Source organism: Puma concolor, chromosome E4, assembly GCF_028749965.1.
Source record: "Puma concolor isolate L17-30 chromosome E4, mPumCon1.1.hap2, whole genome shotgun sequence".
Lineage (NCBI taxonomy): Eukaryota > Metazoa > Chordata > Mammalia > Carnivora > Felidae > Puma > Puma concolor.
In genome coordinates, this window is record NC_141683.1 from 47,508,938 (window position 1) to 47,523,050 (window position 14,113).

Genomic DNA, 14,113 nt, shown 5'->3' on the forward strand with positions numbered 1-14,113 from the left:
GCTTTTATAGTTTTCTCTTACAAGCTACTTGCTTGCAGTCACAGAGGTTGATGAAAGTAATGAAATGCCTCACTGGAGTTTGCATGAAAGCTCAGGCCAGGCAGAATTGAATTCCAGTCTCTGTTCTTTCACTTAAAAGTCATGTGACCTTAGGAAGAGATTTTAAAGATTCAGTCCTCTGGCAATATATTGTGCTAAAAATGATACCTGTGTCATCAATTGAGATAAAGAGTAAATACCATAGTGTATGTGACAGTACTCTCTTAGTGTTTGGCTTAGAGTAGATATCCATTGAGTCAATACAAGTGGGGTATCTTACTACCAGTAAAAGTGTCAATTAAATTAATGAGGCTTTTCATAGATTCAAGTTCATCAATTCTAAATGTCTCCATTATAGATGTTTTATGGGATATTATCTTACTGTTTTTTCCCATTTGGTATTCATATCAAAACATAAAATGTTAAGACTTTTTAAAGGACTCCTTTTTTAAAGTGTGGAACTAAAATGTAAAATGGTTTGTTTTTAGTGTTTCAGTAATAATCCCATTGCCCCCGATTCTAAAATCTGTACATGAGTTTGATATAGATCAACCTGAAGTATCTGACGTTGTGAGGTTTATTTATAAACATGGACATTTTGACAGTGGTTCTCTTTAGTCCTGTTCTGCCAAAACTGAGTTTAAGAATCAGAAGATCGAGGGGCGCCTGGGTGGCGCAGTCGGTTAAGCGTCCGACTTCAGCCAGGTCACGATCTTGCGGTCCGTGAGTTCGAGCCCCGCGTCGGGCTCTGGGCTGATGGCTCAGAGCCTGGAGCCTGTTTCCGATTCTGTGTCTCCCTCTCTCTCTGCCCCTCGCCCGTTCATGCTCTGTCTCTCTCTGTCCCAAAAATAAATAAACGTTGAAAAAAAAAAAAATTTAAAAAAAAAAAAAAAAAAAGAATCAGAAGATCAAATAATGATTTGAGAAACATTATTAGCTTCATATATATCAATGTGCAAAAACTTTGTTTATAAACTTTATGTATACTTAAACAAAGTCAATAATTTATAGATTTTTGGAGTAGATTGTCACTTGATTCCTGAGCCTTAGTAAATTAAAATTACTTAAATTTTGTTTTTAATAACTTCTGACAGAAAGCAAAGTTCGTGGAAGACTTTTAGTGCAAAGCAACAACCTTATAATGAAGCCTGCATAACAAAACCAAGTATCATTCTAAAGCAGTGCTGTCCAACAAAAATAGGATGTGAGCTACATGTGTAATTTTAAAAACAGTTTAAATTAATTTTTATAATCTATTTATTTAACTCAGTATATCCAATTTTTTCATCGATATGAAAAATTAGTACTTTTTTAATTTAAATTTTAATTAATTAGAATAAAATATTTGATTCCTCAGCCTCACGAGCCATTATTTCAGATGCTCAATAGCTCCCAAGGCTTGTTAGTGGTCATTGTACTGGACAGCACATATCTAAAGTATTCCTTTACTGCATAATTTTAGTGATTATTTATGATTTAAAATGATTAGAAAATCAAACTCAGGTATCAGATAGGGAGTTTTTAATATAAATTATATGTAATTTTCCTTTGGAAAAAAACATTTTTCCTTTTAAAAACCTACATCCATAATGAGATAGATAAATAGTTTCACTGAGATATAAATTATCATTTAACAATTATTTTTAATTTTCAGTTATCCACTAATCTAGTATAGACAGAAAGATAATAATTTTAAGATATTGTACTATTTTAGGGGCGCCTGGGTGGCTCAGTCGGTTAAGCGGCCGACTTCAGCTCAGGTCATGATCTCGTGGTCCATGGGTTCGAGCCCCGCGTCAGGCTCTGTGCTGATGGCTCGGAGCCTGGAGCCTGTTTCAGATTCTGTGTCTCCCTCTTTCTCTGACCCTCCCCCATTCATGCTCTGTCTCTCTCTGTCTCAAAAATAAATAAATGTTAAAAAAAATTTTTTTTAAAAAAAGATATTGTACTATTTTGGTAAGAGAAGAGTTTTATTCTTGAGAACAATTTCTAATCGGTATGGAATCGATATGATTATAATATAATCTATGTCTGCAAATGTGAAATTCAGGGCAGCATAATTATTTTTATTGTAAAGAATACACTGATTTCCACAGCAGGAAAACCACTAAGCTACACAGATCACTCCTAAGGGATATTAAGTACATCTAGTATGGGTTTCTGATATACGTAGGTCAAAATGTTTCCGCTAGACTTGACATTCCTCAAATTTCTGGCTGCTTGGAGACTTTATATTAGTTTGTCCATAAAAGTCAAAGTCTTTGTTTTGAGAGTGTGATATAAAAGAGTCAAGAAATAAAAGGAATGCCTTTCATTTGCAATTATATTTGTGAAATTCTCTGTGGAGTTATAGTTGTGTGACCTCATCACACTCTTTCCTTTGGGTATTAACCAATATTAAACTTACTATATATCAAGTTCAGTGTTTCACAGAGGGGCTTTTTTTTTTTTTTTCAGGAGAATAAGGTGTTCCAATAACAGAAAATGTTATTGACCATGTAGGTTTTATTAAGATGTGGTTTTAAACTCCTCTATTCAAATTTATAGGGTAAAAAACAATAATTAAAGGCTTAGAGGTTCCACCTCAACACATGTGTTTTTTTAGGGCTACATTCAAGTTTTAGTATGAATCTCATACTAGAGAGATCTCAATGAGATGAATTCATTTAGAGTAACTTCCAAGGATTCTAATGATCTCTAGAGTCTACTCCTGGGTAATGTTGTAGGATGAACTAAGGCATCCCTGGGTCCTCTTAGAGTAAATTTGAATACAAGTCAAGTGGCTCAAAGATTGTCCTTTACTGACTGGACAAGATTTATCATTTCTGTCATTCCTAGTATGCATCCCTGGAGATTTCTTAGCTGTTCTGACTTTTGGTTCATAGAAGATTTCTTCCAATCCCTTGATATTAGGTGATATTAATTAGCAAGAGACAATCTTTCCTTAGAATTATACTACCACGGAGCTAGTGTATTGTGTACTTGGCCATTCAACAAATGCTTGTGGAATGGGTAATTTTTATATTGTGATTCACACTCAGGTGCATGATGTCAAGCACAGTTGAGGAATGTTTTTAAGTTTTGAAAATTCAATATGAATCTAGTTTTTTGAGCAGTCCATCCAGCAGTTATGGATTTGCAAAGTTGGCTTCGAGTAAAAATTATTCCTATGCAATATATTAAAGTTATTAATGTCCCCAGAAGCTATTTCACACTTTCCTAGCAACAAATGCTCATTTAAGGACGTTTATTGCAGATGATAATCCTCCCGCCTATTATGCAGAGGAAAATATGCTATATCATTGAAATGTAAAGCATATCAAAGTACATCTGGAGAGTGAAGAAGTGTATTTGAGGAGTGTTAATAGTGGAGATGGAACAACAGAAAGATGAATGAAAGCACTGACGGCATTACAGTGTGAAGCGAGAGGCATATTTAAAGAACAGGAAGTAGTCCTAGCTTAAAGGAAGCGATTTATGAAGAGGGGCAGGAGGAGAGATAGGAAACTAGAAAGAGAATTTGATCCAACATAAGTAGTGAAGGATTTTTTTTTTAACGTTCATTTATTTTTGAGAGACAGAGAGAGAGCACTAGTGGCGGGGGGCAAAGAGCGAGGGAGACACAGAATCCGAAGCAAGCTCCAGGCTCTGAGTTGTCAGCACAGAGCCTGACATGGAGCTCCAACCCACGAAGTGTGAGATCATGACCTGAGCTGAAATCAGACACTCAACCGAGTGAGCCATCCAGGCGCCCCAAGTAGTGAAGGATTTTAAGTTGGAACATGATAAAGATAGCTCTTTACTGCAGGCAAAATAAAGTTTGGTGGCAGGCAGAGCAGAAGATTAGATTGGAGGCTATACGAGTAACAAAATCAATGATAAGAAGAGTGAATTGTAGGAAGTAAAGAGGAAGGGAGGGGATGAATTCATGATGGAAGTAGAAGGAAAATGGTTTGACTACTGATTAGGTGAAGGAAGAGGGAGGAGTCCAGATGACTCAGGTTTGAACCTGAATATGAAGGCAGGTGGTTTGATTAACAAAAATAGGGAAGACATAATTAGGGAAAATACAATGAGTTCTACTTTAGACACACGGAAATGTGAAGACCCATAGAACATCTAGGAGTAGATGTTTAATAAGTGGTTGAAGATGTAAAGTTGGAATCTGGGAGATAAGTACAGTCTGAAGATACAAGTGTACAAGTTTTTAAGAACAGTATTATCTGCTAAACTAAATGCCATGAAAATGCACATAAGTAATAATGCACAGCTGATAAGTCCTGCAAAAATAGAAAGGACTATTAACTGAGTAAAATTTCTGGGAGTCTATAGCTGACTTCTTCTCAGAAGTTAAGATCAGGTTATCACAGCTTTCAACACCCTACCATTATGACATATTTGATGAGTGTTTTAATTTTAGAATCATTTTATAATAGTTGGGGCTCTGTTCCAACTCATTTAATATAATGGTACTCACAGTCTGTAAGTTTTGAGTGGGATTCTAAACAAGAAAAGATTCTCTGGTTTGTCCAAGCTGCAGTGTAAATAGTTCGAAGCCTGGCTCTTTTGACCCTGATTAGAACTATGGTTCTCAGGATATTGTATCACAGTCTAAGACTGTTTGGAGCCTGGGAAAAGCCCCAATAAGAGAATCAAGTAGAATCTCCAGAGTTTAAAGAAAAAACCATATCACTTTCATCAAGTAATTAATTTCTTTTTAAGAAAGAACTCTTACTTACTGTATTCTGGTGGACTGTAGAACCATAAGGCACCACCCTATAACCCTAAATTGTCTTGTTTTTTATTTATCCTTTCTAGACTACGAGTTCCTTAAGGACAAGATACTTTACCTCATTATTCATCTTTCTATGTTTAAATCCTAGTGGGGTGTTAAGCAGTTTATTGGTTGCTCAAAACATATTGGTTGAAAGTCCTTTCCCTTGGCCCTGTAGTTATTGACATCTATGCTTAGGAAGTAATCAGACATTTTATATATATACATAAAATAAAATAGATTTGTATTTCCAAATTTATAGTAGAGGAAAATTTGGGAGAGCATTAATGTTCAACAGTAGAGAAATGGTTGACTAAATTATGGGATGTAGACATAATGGAATATTATGCAATCATTTAAGCCTGTGATATTTATTAAACTTTTTTTAATGTTTATTTTGGGAGAGAGAGACAGATCGTGGGCGGGTGAGGGGCAGAACGAGCGGGAGACACAGAATCTGAAGCAAACTCCAGGCTCCGAGCTCTCAGCACAGAGCCTGATGCAGGGCTCGATCTCACAAACTGCGAGATCATGATCTGAGCCAAAGTTAGATGCTTAACCAACTGAGCCACCCAGGTGCCCCCAAAACCTGTGATTTTTGAAGAACATTGATAACATGGAACATAAGGATAATAATCATAAATGTAAAATATATAAAACTGTAAATAGAGCATACTTACAGTTTTATCTGTAAACCCCTATAATTTTGAATGAAATAAATGTGACAGGAATTCTTCTTAGGATGAGGACTATTTTTGTTTAGGAAAATATATGGAGCCTATGCAAGTAGAAAATAAAACAGAGATCATGTGTTCGTAGGAAAAATGAAGCAGAGTGAAGAGGGTGACAAAGGGTGTATTTTATATAAGGTGGACATGGATGGTTTCTCTGAAAGGTAACATTTGAGCAAAAACTCAAATGGGAGTTCTATATATGGTATATATATATGGTATATATGGTTATATATATGGTATATGGGAGATATACCAGTATGTTTGTTTGCTGGTGGGAATGATCCAGTAAAGGAGGAATTTTTGGCAGTGGAGTAGAGAGAAGGGACAGCCAGAGAGGGGACACACAGGAGCTGTCTTTGATTAGGCACACGTGAGTAGTTAGCCTTAGCTATGTCTAGATGATTCCTTCACCGTGAAGGCAAGGCGGGTGGCTGCTATTACAGGTAGGTTCATAGACACCATGGTGGGAGTTCATGAAAGTTCTCTTCTGATTGCTAATCTTTTCCCAGTACAGTAGAAACAAGGTCATCAAATGAGGGATAAGAAAAGAGGCATGTCGTGAAATAGTCATGTAAGGGAATGAGAAAGTGAGTCAACATTTAATTAGATAAAAAGTATATGACAATTTCTATTATTTTGTGTATTTTGGGTGAGTTTTTAATTTATCCATAAATACAGGTTTTTTTTCTATCTCTACATAACTCTGTATCTTTTCCATCTCCTGGCAACTAAAGTAATTAATACAGTGGCAAACTGATAGAAAATAAATGTGAAGAGAACTTGTTCAGTTCTGGAGCTTCTAGAGCAACTTATCGTAACTAAAATATTTTCTTTTTTGTTGTTAAATAATTGCACTTTTTTTCTCTGCTCCTCAACAGGGTGGTGGTGATTGTCCAGAAATGAGTATTGGAGCTATAAAAATTGCCTTGGAAATTTCTCTTCCGGGGTCTTTCATCTATGTTTTCACTGATGCACGGTCCAAGGATTATCGGCTCACTCATGAGGTGCTACAGCTTATCCAACAGAAACAGTCACAAGTGAGTAGGAATCAGCCCCCAAATTTTCAATCTGAATACAGCGGGAAGGAATTCAGGCATACCTTGGAGATATTGTGGGTTCAGTTCTGACTACCACAATAAAGCAGGTATCACAATAAAGTCAAATGAATTTTTTAGCTTCCCAGTGTACATAAAAGTTTTGTTTACATTGTAGTCTACTCTCTTAAGTGTGAAATATTATCATGTCTAGAAAAACAATATATATACTTTAATTTAAAAATGCTTCATTACCAGACAGTGCTAACCATCATCTGAGCAAGTCATACTCACTGATCACAAATCACCATAGCAAACATACTAATAATGAAAAAGTTTGAAATACTGTGAGAATTACCAGAATGTGACACAGAGACATGAAGCGAGCAAATGCCATTGGAAAAGTTGTGCTGATAGATTTGCTCAATGCGGGGTTGCCACAAACCTCCAATTTGTAAAAAAACAAATAAACAAACAAAAAAACAGTATCTGTGAAGCACAATAAAGCAAAGCGCAATAAAACAAGGTATATACCTGTATGGCATGTGAGAGGTTGCCTCTCCTCTTTGTCTATACTTTGGCAAAAATCAATAATTACAACTATTGATCTGTATATATGTTCTCCAATGTACATGTGCCATTTAATTTAAACATAAGTGGATATGTAGTATTTGTGCATATTAATACTTTGTTTTTTAATATAGAGAAGAAATGATGGGGGATTAATGAAAGTTCTTTCTTTTTTTTTTTAATGTTTTTATTTACTTTTGAAAGACAGAGAGAGAGAGAGAGCCAGTAGGGGAGGGGCAGAGAGAGAGGGAGACACAGAATCCCAAGCAGGCTCCAGGCTCTGAGCCATCAGCACAGAGCCTGACGCAGGGCTCGAATCCACAGACTGTGAGATCATGACCTGAGCGGAAGTTGGACACTCAACCAATTGAGCCACCCAGGCACCCCGAAAGTTCTTCTTTCTATCTTATCCCTAGAATTGACAAGAGCATAGACCTACAAAGAAGGCCTGTGTCTCAAATATCACCTCCTATGTGGAATCTTGTCTGAGTCAGACTTACTCATTGTATCAGTTAGCTATTCCTGTGTAACAAACTGTTCTACTCTCAGTGGCTTAAAACATATTTGCAGGGCTCCATTGGTCTAGGCAAGGCTTGCTCACTTGTGTGTCTGGGGATAGTTTGGGTTTAACTTATCTAGGCTGATCTTTGGGGTGACTTGGCTCTGTCTCACGGGTTTCTCACTTTTTTTTTTTTGAGACCAGTAGGCTTGTTTAGGCATGTTCTTTTCATGGCCAAGGCAGAAGCACCAGAGACCAAGGGGAAATATGCAAGGCCTCTTGCATATAGGCTCAGAACTGATAGAATGTCCCTTTTGCCTTGGGCTGCTGCCCAAAGCAAATCACATGTCCACGCTTTGATTTGGAGATGACAAATTAAGCTCCACCTCTTAAGTAAGAGGGACTTCAAACACTTTTTCAAAATGCATATAGAGTGGAATATATATATTATATATTATATATTATACATGTATGGTATTATAGACATATGTATGTATATGTATATTATATATGTAAGATGTATATATAATATATATGTATTCCAGTTTAATAGTAATATGTTAACACATAATAGGTAGTCAATAAATACATATTGATTTATGAAAACCCTTTAAATTGTCTTCTTTTTTTAAAAAAATTATAGGTTGTATTTGTGCTCACTGGAGACTGTGATGACAGGGGCCATATTGGATATAAAGTCTATGAAGAAATTGCCTCTACAAGTTCTGGTCAAGTGTTCCATCTGGACAAAAAACAAGTTAATGAGGTCAGTTTAATCAAGTGGGTCTGCTTTATTATTAACTACATTACCATAATTAGTTAGGCTGACCTAATTGTGACAGATATGATTTCAAAAACAGTTTACAAAGAGATTTTTGTTCCCCGCCCTAGTCCACAGGTCAGTAAAAGTATTAAACCAATGTGGAGAAGCATAGATTTGTATAGTATTAGTTTATGCGTTGTATTCTATACTGATGTATTATTTAGATTTAAGCATAAATGTATTTAAAATTTATTCAACAGGAATTGAAAATTTTTTTAGATCTTGTTTAGTAAAGTCAATTTGTATTTCTGATACACAGCTTTTGAATAATTGGTAAAATAAGGTGTGATGGTTTACTGAAGTTGAATATGAAAAAGTTATTGAGCAAAATTCTAATGATGTTAATCTCTAAGATTAAAAGTAAAAAAAAACTATAAGTAAGTAACTTATGTAGTTAACTAAAATTTTTTATGGTAATAAAATCTATAACTTACATACTAAGAAAATCTTGGTATTTTCTAAAAAAGCGTTTGAGATACGTCTGTCACAATTCTTTCTCCTTTCTGTTACCTTGTTGTGGCCTCACTACGGTAAGAATTTATCTATCTATCTATCTATCTATCTATCTATCTATCTATCTATCTATTTATCTATCTATCCATCTATCTATCTATCTATCTATCTTCCATTTAAGTTTCTAGGAGCATGCCAGTACTAAGATAAGGTTTTATGTAGGCACAATTCACATTTGATTGATGTGGTTACTGTTACCCAAACAAGTTCTATTAATTTCATAACAGATTCCTTTGAGTCTTGAATGAAATGGTTCAGTAATTCTTCTTATACCTAAAGAATTCTTATTACATCATGGTGGAAATAATAGGACATTGCAAATTTCTAGAATAATATCTAGCACAAATATTTTTATCAGCATATGATATACAAACTTGGAAGGTTATTTTAGTGTAAAAAGTCTTTTGTTGGAAGAAACAGCCTTAAGAAGGTTATGGCTTGAGTCCATATTGTGTCCATGATGGAGATGCTGAAATGCCTGGGCAGGGTCTGACAACTACAGGGGAATCCTTTAGCAGTTATTTGTATGAACATTTGCATGAGAATTTGGGAACCTAGGAAGAAAAGAATTGGGGAAGAGTACAAGACTTTCACAGGACCTGGGTTTCTTTAATTTTTTTTAATGTTTATTTATTTTTGAGAAAGAGACACACACAGAGTGTGAGTGGGGAAGGGTCAGAGAGAGAGGGACACACAGAATCCAAAGCAGGCTCCAGGCTCAGAGCAGTCAGCACAGAGCCCACCTGACCCAGGGCTCCAACTCACAAACTGTGAGATCCTGACCTGAACCGAAGTCGGCCACTTAACCAACTGAGCCACCCAGGCGCCCCCAGGACCTGGATTTCTTGTCCCATCCCATCAGCTATGTTTGACCTTAATGAAGGAAAGCCCTCTTGTAGTTGTTTTTAATCTGGAATTGTATAACACTCTGGGGTACAGTCAATATCATCAGCACAAAGTAGAGGGTATAAGTAAGGAGAGTACTGCTTTCTCTTGCATCAGTGAGGACACCACCTGCTTTGGGTGTTGTGAAGTTCCAGATTAAAAGTGACAGTGGTCTTCTGCAGAAAAATGGGGCAGAAGATGCCATTCCCAGTGGATATGGTGGTTCTGGCAGAAAGTACTAGAGAAGAGAATAGGCGAGAAGAGACATGGCTGGCACCTCGGGCATTTGAAAGAACAGTTGTTCAAACCTGTTAGTAGTCAGGCACAACTTGGAGCTTCCCAAAACAAATTGGATGAACTTTTAGGGAGAACCATAGGACTTTATTAGGAGTTGGGTCCCAGAGCTAGAAAATAACATGTTGATTCTCATAAATGTAACTCCCATTTATATCCACATACCCAGGGAAAATGGACTAACACAAAATTGAAAATATTATTGTTGTCTTAAATGGAAAAAATAAGCCCTACAAAGATACACACTTTAGTTATTAAATAAATGGTGTGATGCATAATTTTTGTAGTCCTAATAATTTTTAACAATTCTGACAATTACCAAGTAATTTACAAGAATAACAATGTATAAAAACTTGATATAAATTGCCGAAAATTATAGATACAGATATATAACAGAAATTTAACCCGCTGATATTTTGACCTTGAAATTTAGCTTAGGCAGAATAGGACTAAAGAGAAGCATTGCTAAAATTGTCCATTTTTATAAATTGAAGTTTGAAGCAAACAGGGTGAGCCTTAATTTAGCTGTCCATCATGGGAATCCCAACCCCCTCACCATCTGGTTCAAGAAAGATCATCTCATCTACTTTGGGCCACTTGAGACTCAAGAGGAATTTAACTGGAGTCATCTTGAAAAAATTCTCTTCTAGGTATTATCCTGTATGGATGTGAATCCCAGACCTGATGCAGGCATCTTCATATAATTCTGAGAATTAAACAAATGTAAGGGAGAGTAAAAAGCTAAGAAAATCCAAAGCCTGTGGGTTAAGTCAACACTCAATCCCATCCTACTGCTAAGCCTCCAGAGTTAAGGAAATGACCCTTTTGCTTAAGCCAATTGAAAGCAAGTATTCAGTTACCTAAAGATAAATGTATCCCAAATGAAAAGAATTCTATATTCCTTCATGACATGGTCTCTTTAAACTCCACTAAACAGGGAGAATTTGTAAATTTGTAATTTGTAAAACAGGGAGAATAGACTTCTCCATTTTCGAAAGTTATTATAAGATTAAATAAGATAATGCGTGTAAAATGTTTCAAACAAGTTCTGGTACAGGGTAAGTCCCAATAAATGTTAACTAGTATGTTTATAATCCTCACAATGTTATTTTGCTTTCAAAGTGGAGAAATTGTGCCCCTATGTTTTTTAGAAACCAGATGGCTAGCTGTTGCTAGGAAATACATTTACTCAAATGGGAAAAGGCTGGAGAGATTTTTTTTTTTTTTTTTTTTTTTTTTTCCTGTGTGAGGAAAGATACTATGAAGGGGTTACTGGAAACTGTATACACCAATGCTTTCCTTAAAGAAAGCCACCAAGGTAGAAGATTTTGTTAACAAAAAGCAGAGTGACAGAATTAAAATTGGATTTGCAGAATTTTTAGCATATAATGTAGCCATTTTTCTTTTCTCATTGCTCCAAATTCTCCTATTGTATAAACATAAACAACTCTGGGAAAAATTGATGATATAGTGATAGCTGCACATTTAACATATGTGAGAACTGCAGGAGGGCCACACGTGTGCTTGGTCCTTACATTTTACTCAAAAGCAATTTTTCATCTCTTATTTCTAATGAAAATTGTGAAATATTATGCTTTATCCTCTCTAGTTCATCAATTTCCTAACCTAGTAGGATATTTTTTGTATCAACTTTCTCTTGAGATAACTTGAAGTTTCCTCTTTCTTCCTCTTTTTTTTAAATAATAATTAAGTAGAGTATCTTTCATCTTTATTTAACATAAAAGAAACCAAAGTGAAGAAATTATTTGCCAAGCATCAGTCTATAAATCATTGTACGGTATTACATTTTGGAAACACAAGTTAAGACACATCTCAAGGATGTACTTAATTCACCTTTGAAGTTGAAAAAGGAACTAAACAGTTTTACTTGTCCATTTCTTTGTAAACTGGGTTATTATCAATGGATCTAATTAATGCTTCCTTAGGTATAAGAAACGTCCAAGTTTGAAATCTCAAAGTTACCCACAGATGTTATATGCTTGCGTCAAAGAAGCTAATGTGAAAGATCCATTGTTAATTGGATGATTTACTTGTTCTGAATTTCCCCATTCTTTTTCCCTACCTCTCCCAATTCACGTCTCCAAACACTCTCCTCCTGTCTCTTCCTATCCTCCTACAAAAAACCTTCCACCTGGACATCCTGGCCCTATGGATTGGTGTAACTCCCTACTTGAAAGTAATGCTGGCTGTATTATATCAAAAGGGAGTTTTATTAAATAAAGGAATCATTGTCAACTAATTTATATTTTTTGAAGGACATAAATGATGATATTTGGAAGTCTCTCAGTAAATCTTAATGACTATCTTATCATGTAACATGCAGGTCTTTGGTATAAGAAATATTAATTCCAGCGGTCCTTCCAGCACTTAGTGCTTTCTTTGGGAGAGGCTCCTGTGCCGCTCTGTTTGGAACGGGCAGACTCTTTTCCTCATTCTCTATTACACATGAAAGGCTCCCATGATTCTTTCCTTTTCTCAGGCTAAGAAAATAATAATAGTATCAATTTAGATGATCGAGTGCTTGATATGGCCATTCAATAAGAGTTTAATTTTATTTCATTTAATCTTTACCATATAAGGAAGACAGCATGATCATAAACCTCAATGCATAAATGAGGGAACTGAAGCATAGGGAAGCAGAGCATCTTGCTCAAGGTTAAATTGAACTTAGGGGACATACTTAGTCTTTCTCCTCAGATGATACCTTTGACCACCATAAGTCCCTGCCTGTGATTTCCACTTTTGTTTTTTTATTGGAGGATGCATTTCTTTAAGTAAAATTAGCACACAATGTTATATTAGTTTCAGGTGTATAATATAGTGGTTGGAAAATTCTATGCATTATTCATTGCTCACCACGGTAAGTGTGGTCATCTATAACCATACAGCATTATTACAGTATTATTGACTATATTCCCTATGTTGTACTTTTAATCTCTGTGACTTATTTATTTTATAACTGGAAGCTTTTGCTTCTTAAGTCCCTTTATCTGTTTCACTTACTCCCCTACCCACCTCCCATTTGGCAACTACCAGTTTGCTGTCTGTGTTTAAGTCTGTTTTTGCTTGTTTGTTCATTGGTTTTGCTTTTTAGATTTTACATATAAGCGAATGCCTTCTTTCACTTAACATTATACCCGCAAGGTCCATCTATGTTGTTGCAAATGACAAGACATCATTCTTTTTTTATGGCTCAGTAGTATTCCAGTGTGTGTGTGCGGGCACATGCGTGCAAACGTATGTATATGTGTGTCAAATCTTCTTTATCTATTCATCTATTGATGGACACTTGGGTTGTTTCCTTATCTTGGCTATTATAAATAATGCTTCAATAAACATAGGAGTTTATTTGAGTTAGTGTTTTCATTTTCTTTGGGTCCAGTAGTGGGATTACTGGACTATATGGTGTTTCTATTTTTAACTTTTTGAGGAACACCCATATTGTTTTCCACAGTGCCTACACCAATTTACATTCCTACCAACAGTGCATGATGGTTCTTTTTTCTCCTTGCCAACCCTTGTTATTTCTTGTCTTTTGGGTACTAGCCATTCTGACTGCTATGGAGTGATAACTCATTGTGGTTTTGATTTGCATTTCCCTAATGATTTGTGATGTTGAGACTTTTTCATGTACCTGTTGGCCATCTATATGTCTTCTTTGGAAAAATTTCCAAATGAAGCTGTATAAACGTTCATGTACAAGTGTTTGCATGGACATATGCTTTCATTTCTTTTGTATAAATACCAAAGTGGAGAATGACTGAATCAGATGATAGTATGTGAAGTGACAGTCTTACACCTAATCTATGAAAAATCCTAACATCCTGGCAACAAAAAAGCCTCATAGATGAGAGATTACTGGATACATTTCTCTTGCTAGTTTTATACTTATTTTCATTGGTTCATGCTGATATTAGAAAGACTTAA

The 14,113-nt window shown here is 35.6% G+C and overlaps 1 protein-coding gene across 2 annotated transcripts in view; it reads left to right on the forward strand.

The window, feature by feature from the left end:
- Nucleotides 1–14,113, forward strand: part of HMCN1 (hemicentin 1) — a 482,690-nt gene that overhangs the window by 112,573 nt on the left and 356,004 nt on the right. For both annotated transcript variants that reach the window (XM_086694136.1, XM_086694137.1), the window contains exons 3-4: nucleotides 6,426–6,584; nucleotides 8,294–8,416. In XM_086694136.1, coding sequence (XP_086550262.1) covers nucleotides 6,426–6,584; nucleotides 8,294–8,416 — 282 coding nt within the window. The remainder of the gene's footprint in view (nucleotides 1–6,425; nucleotides 6,585–8,293; nucleotides 8,417–14,113) is intronic.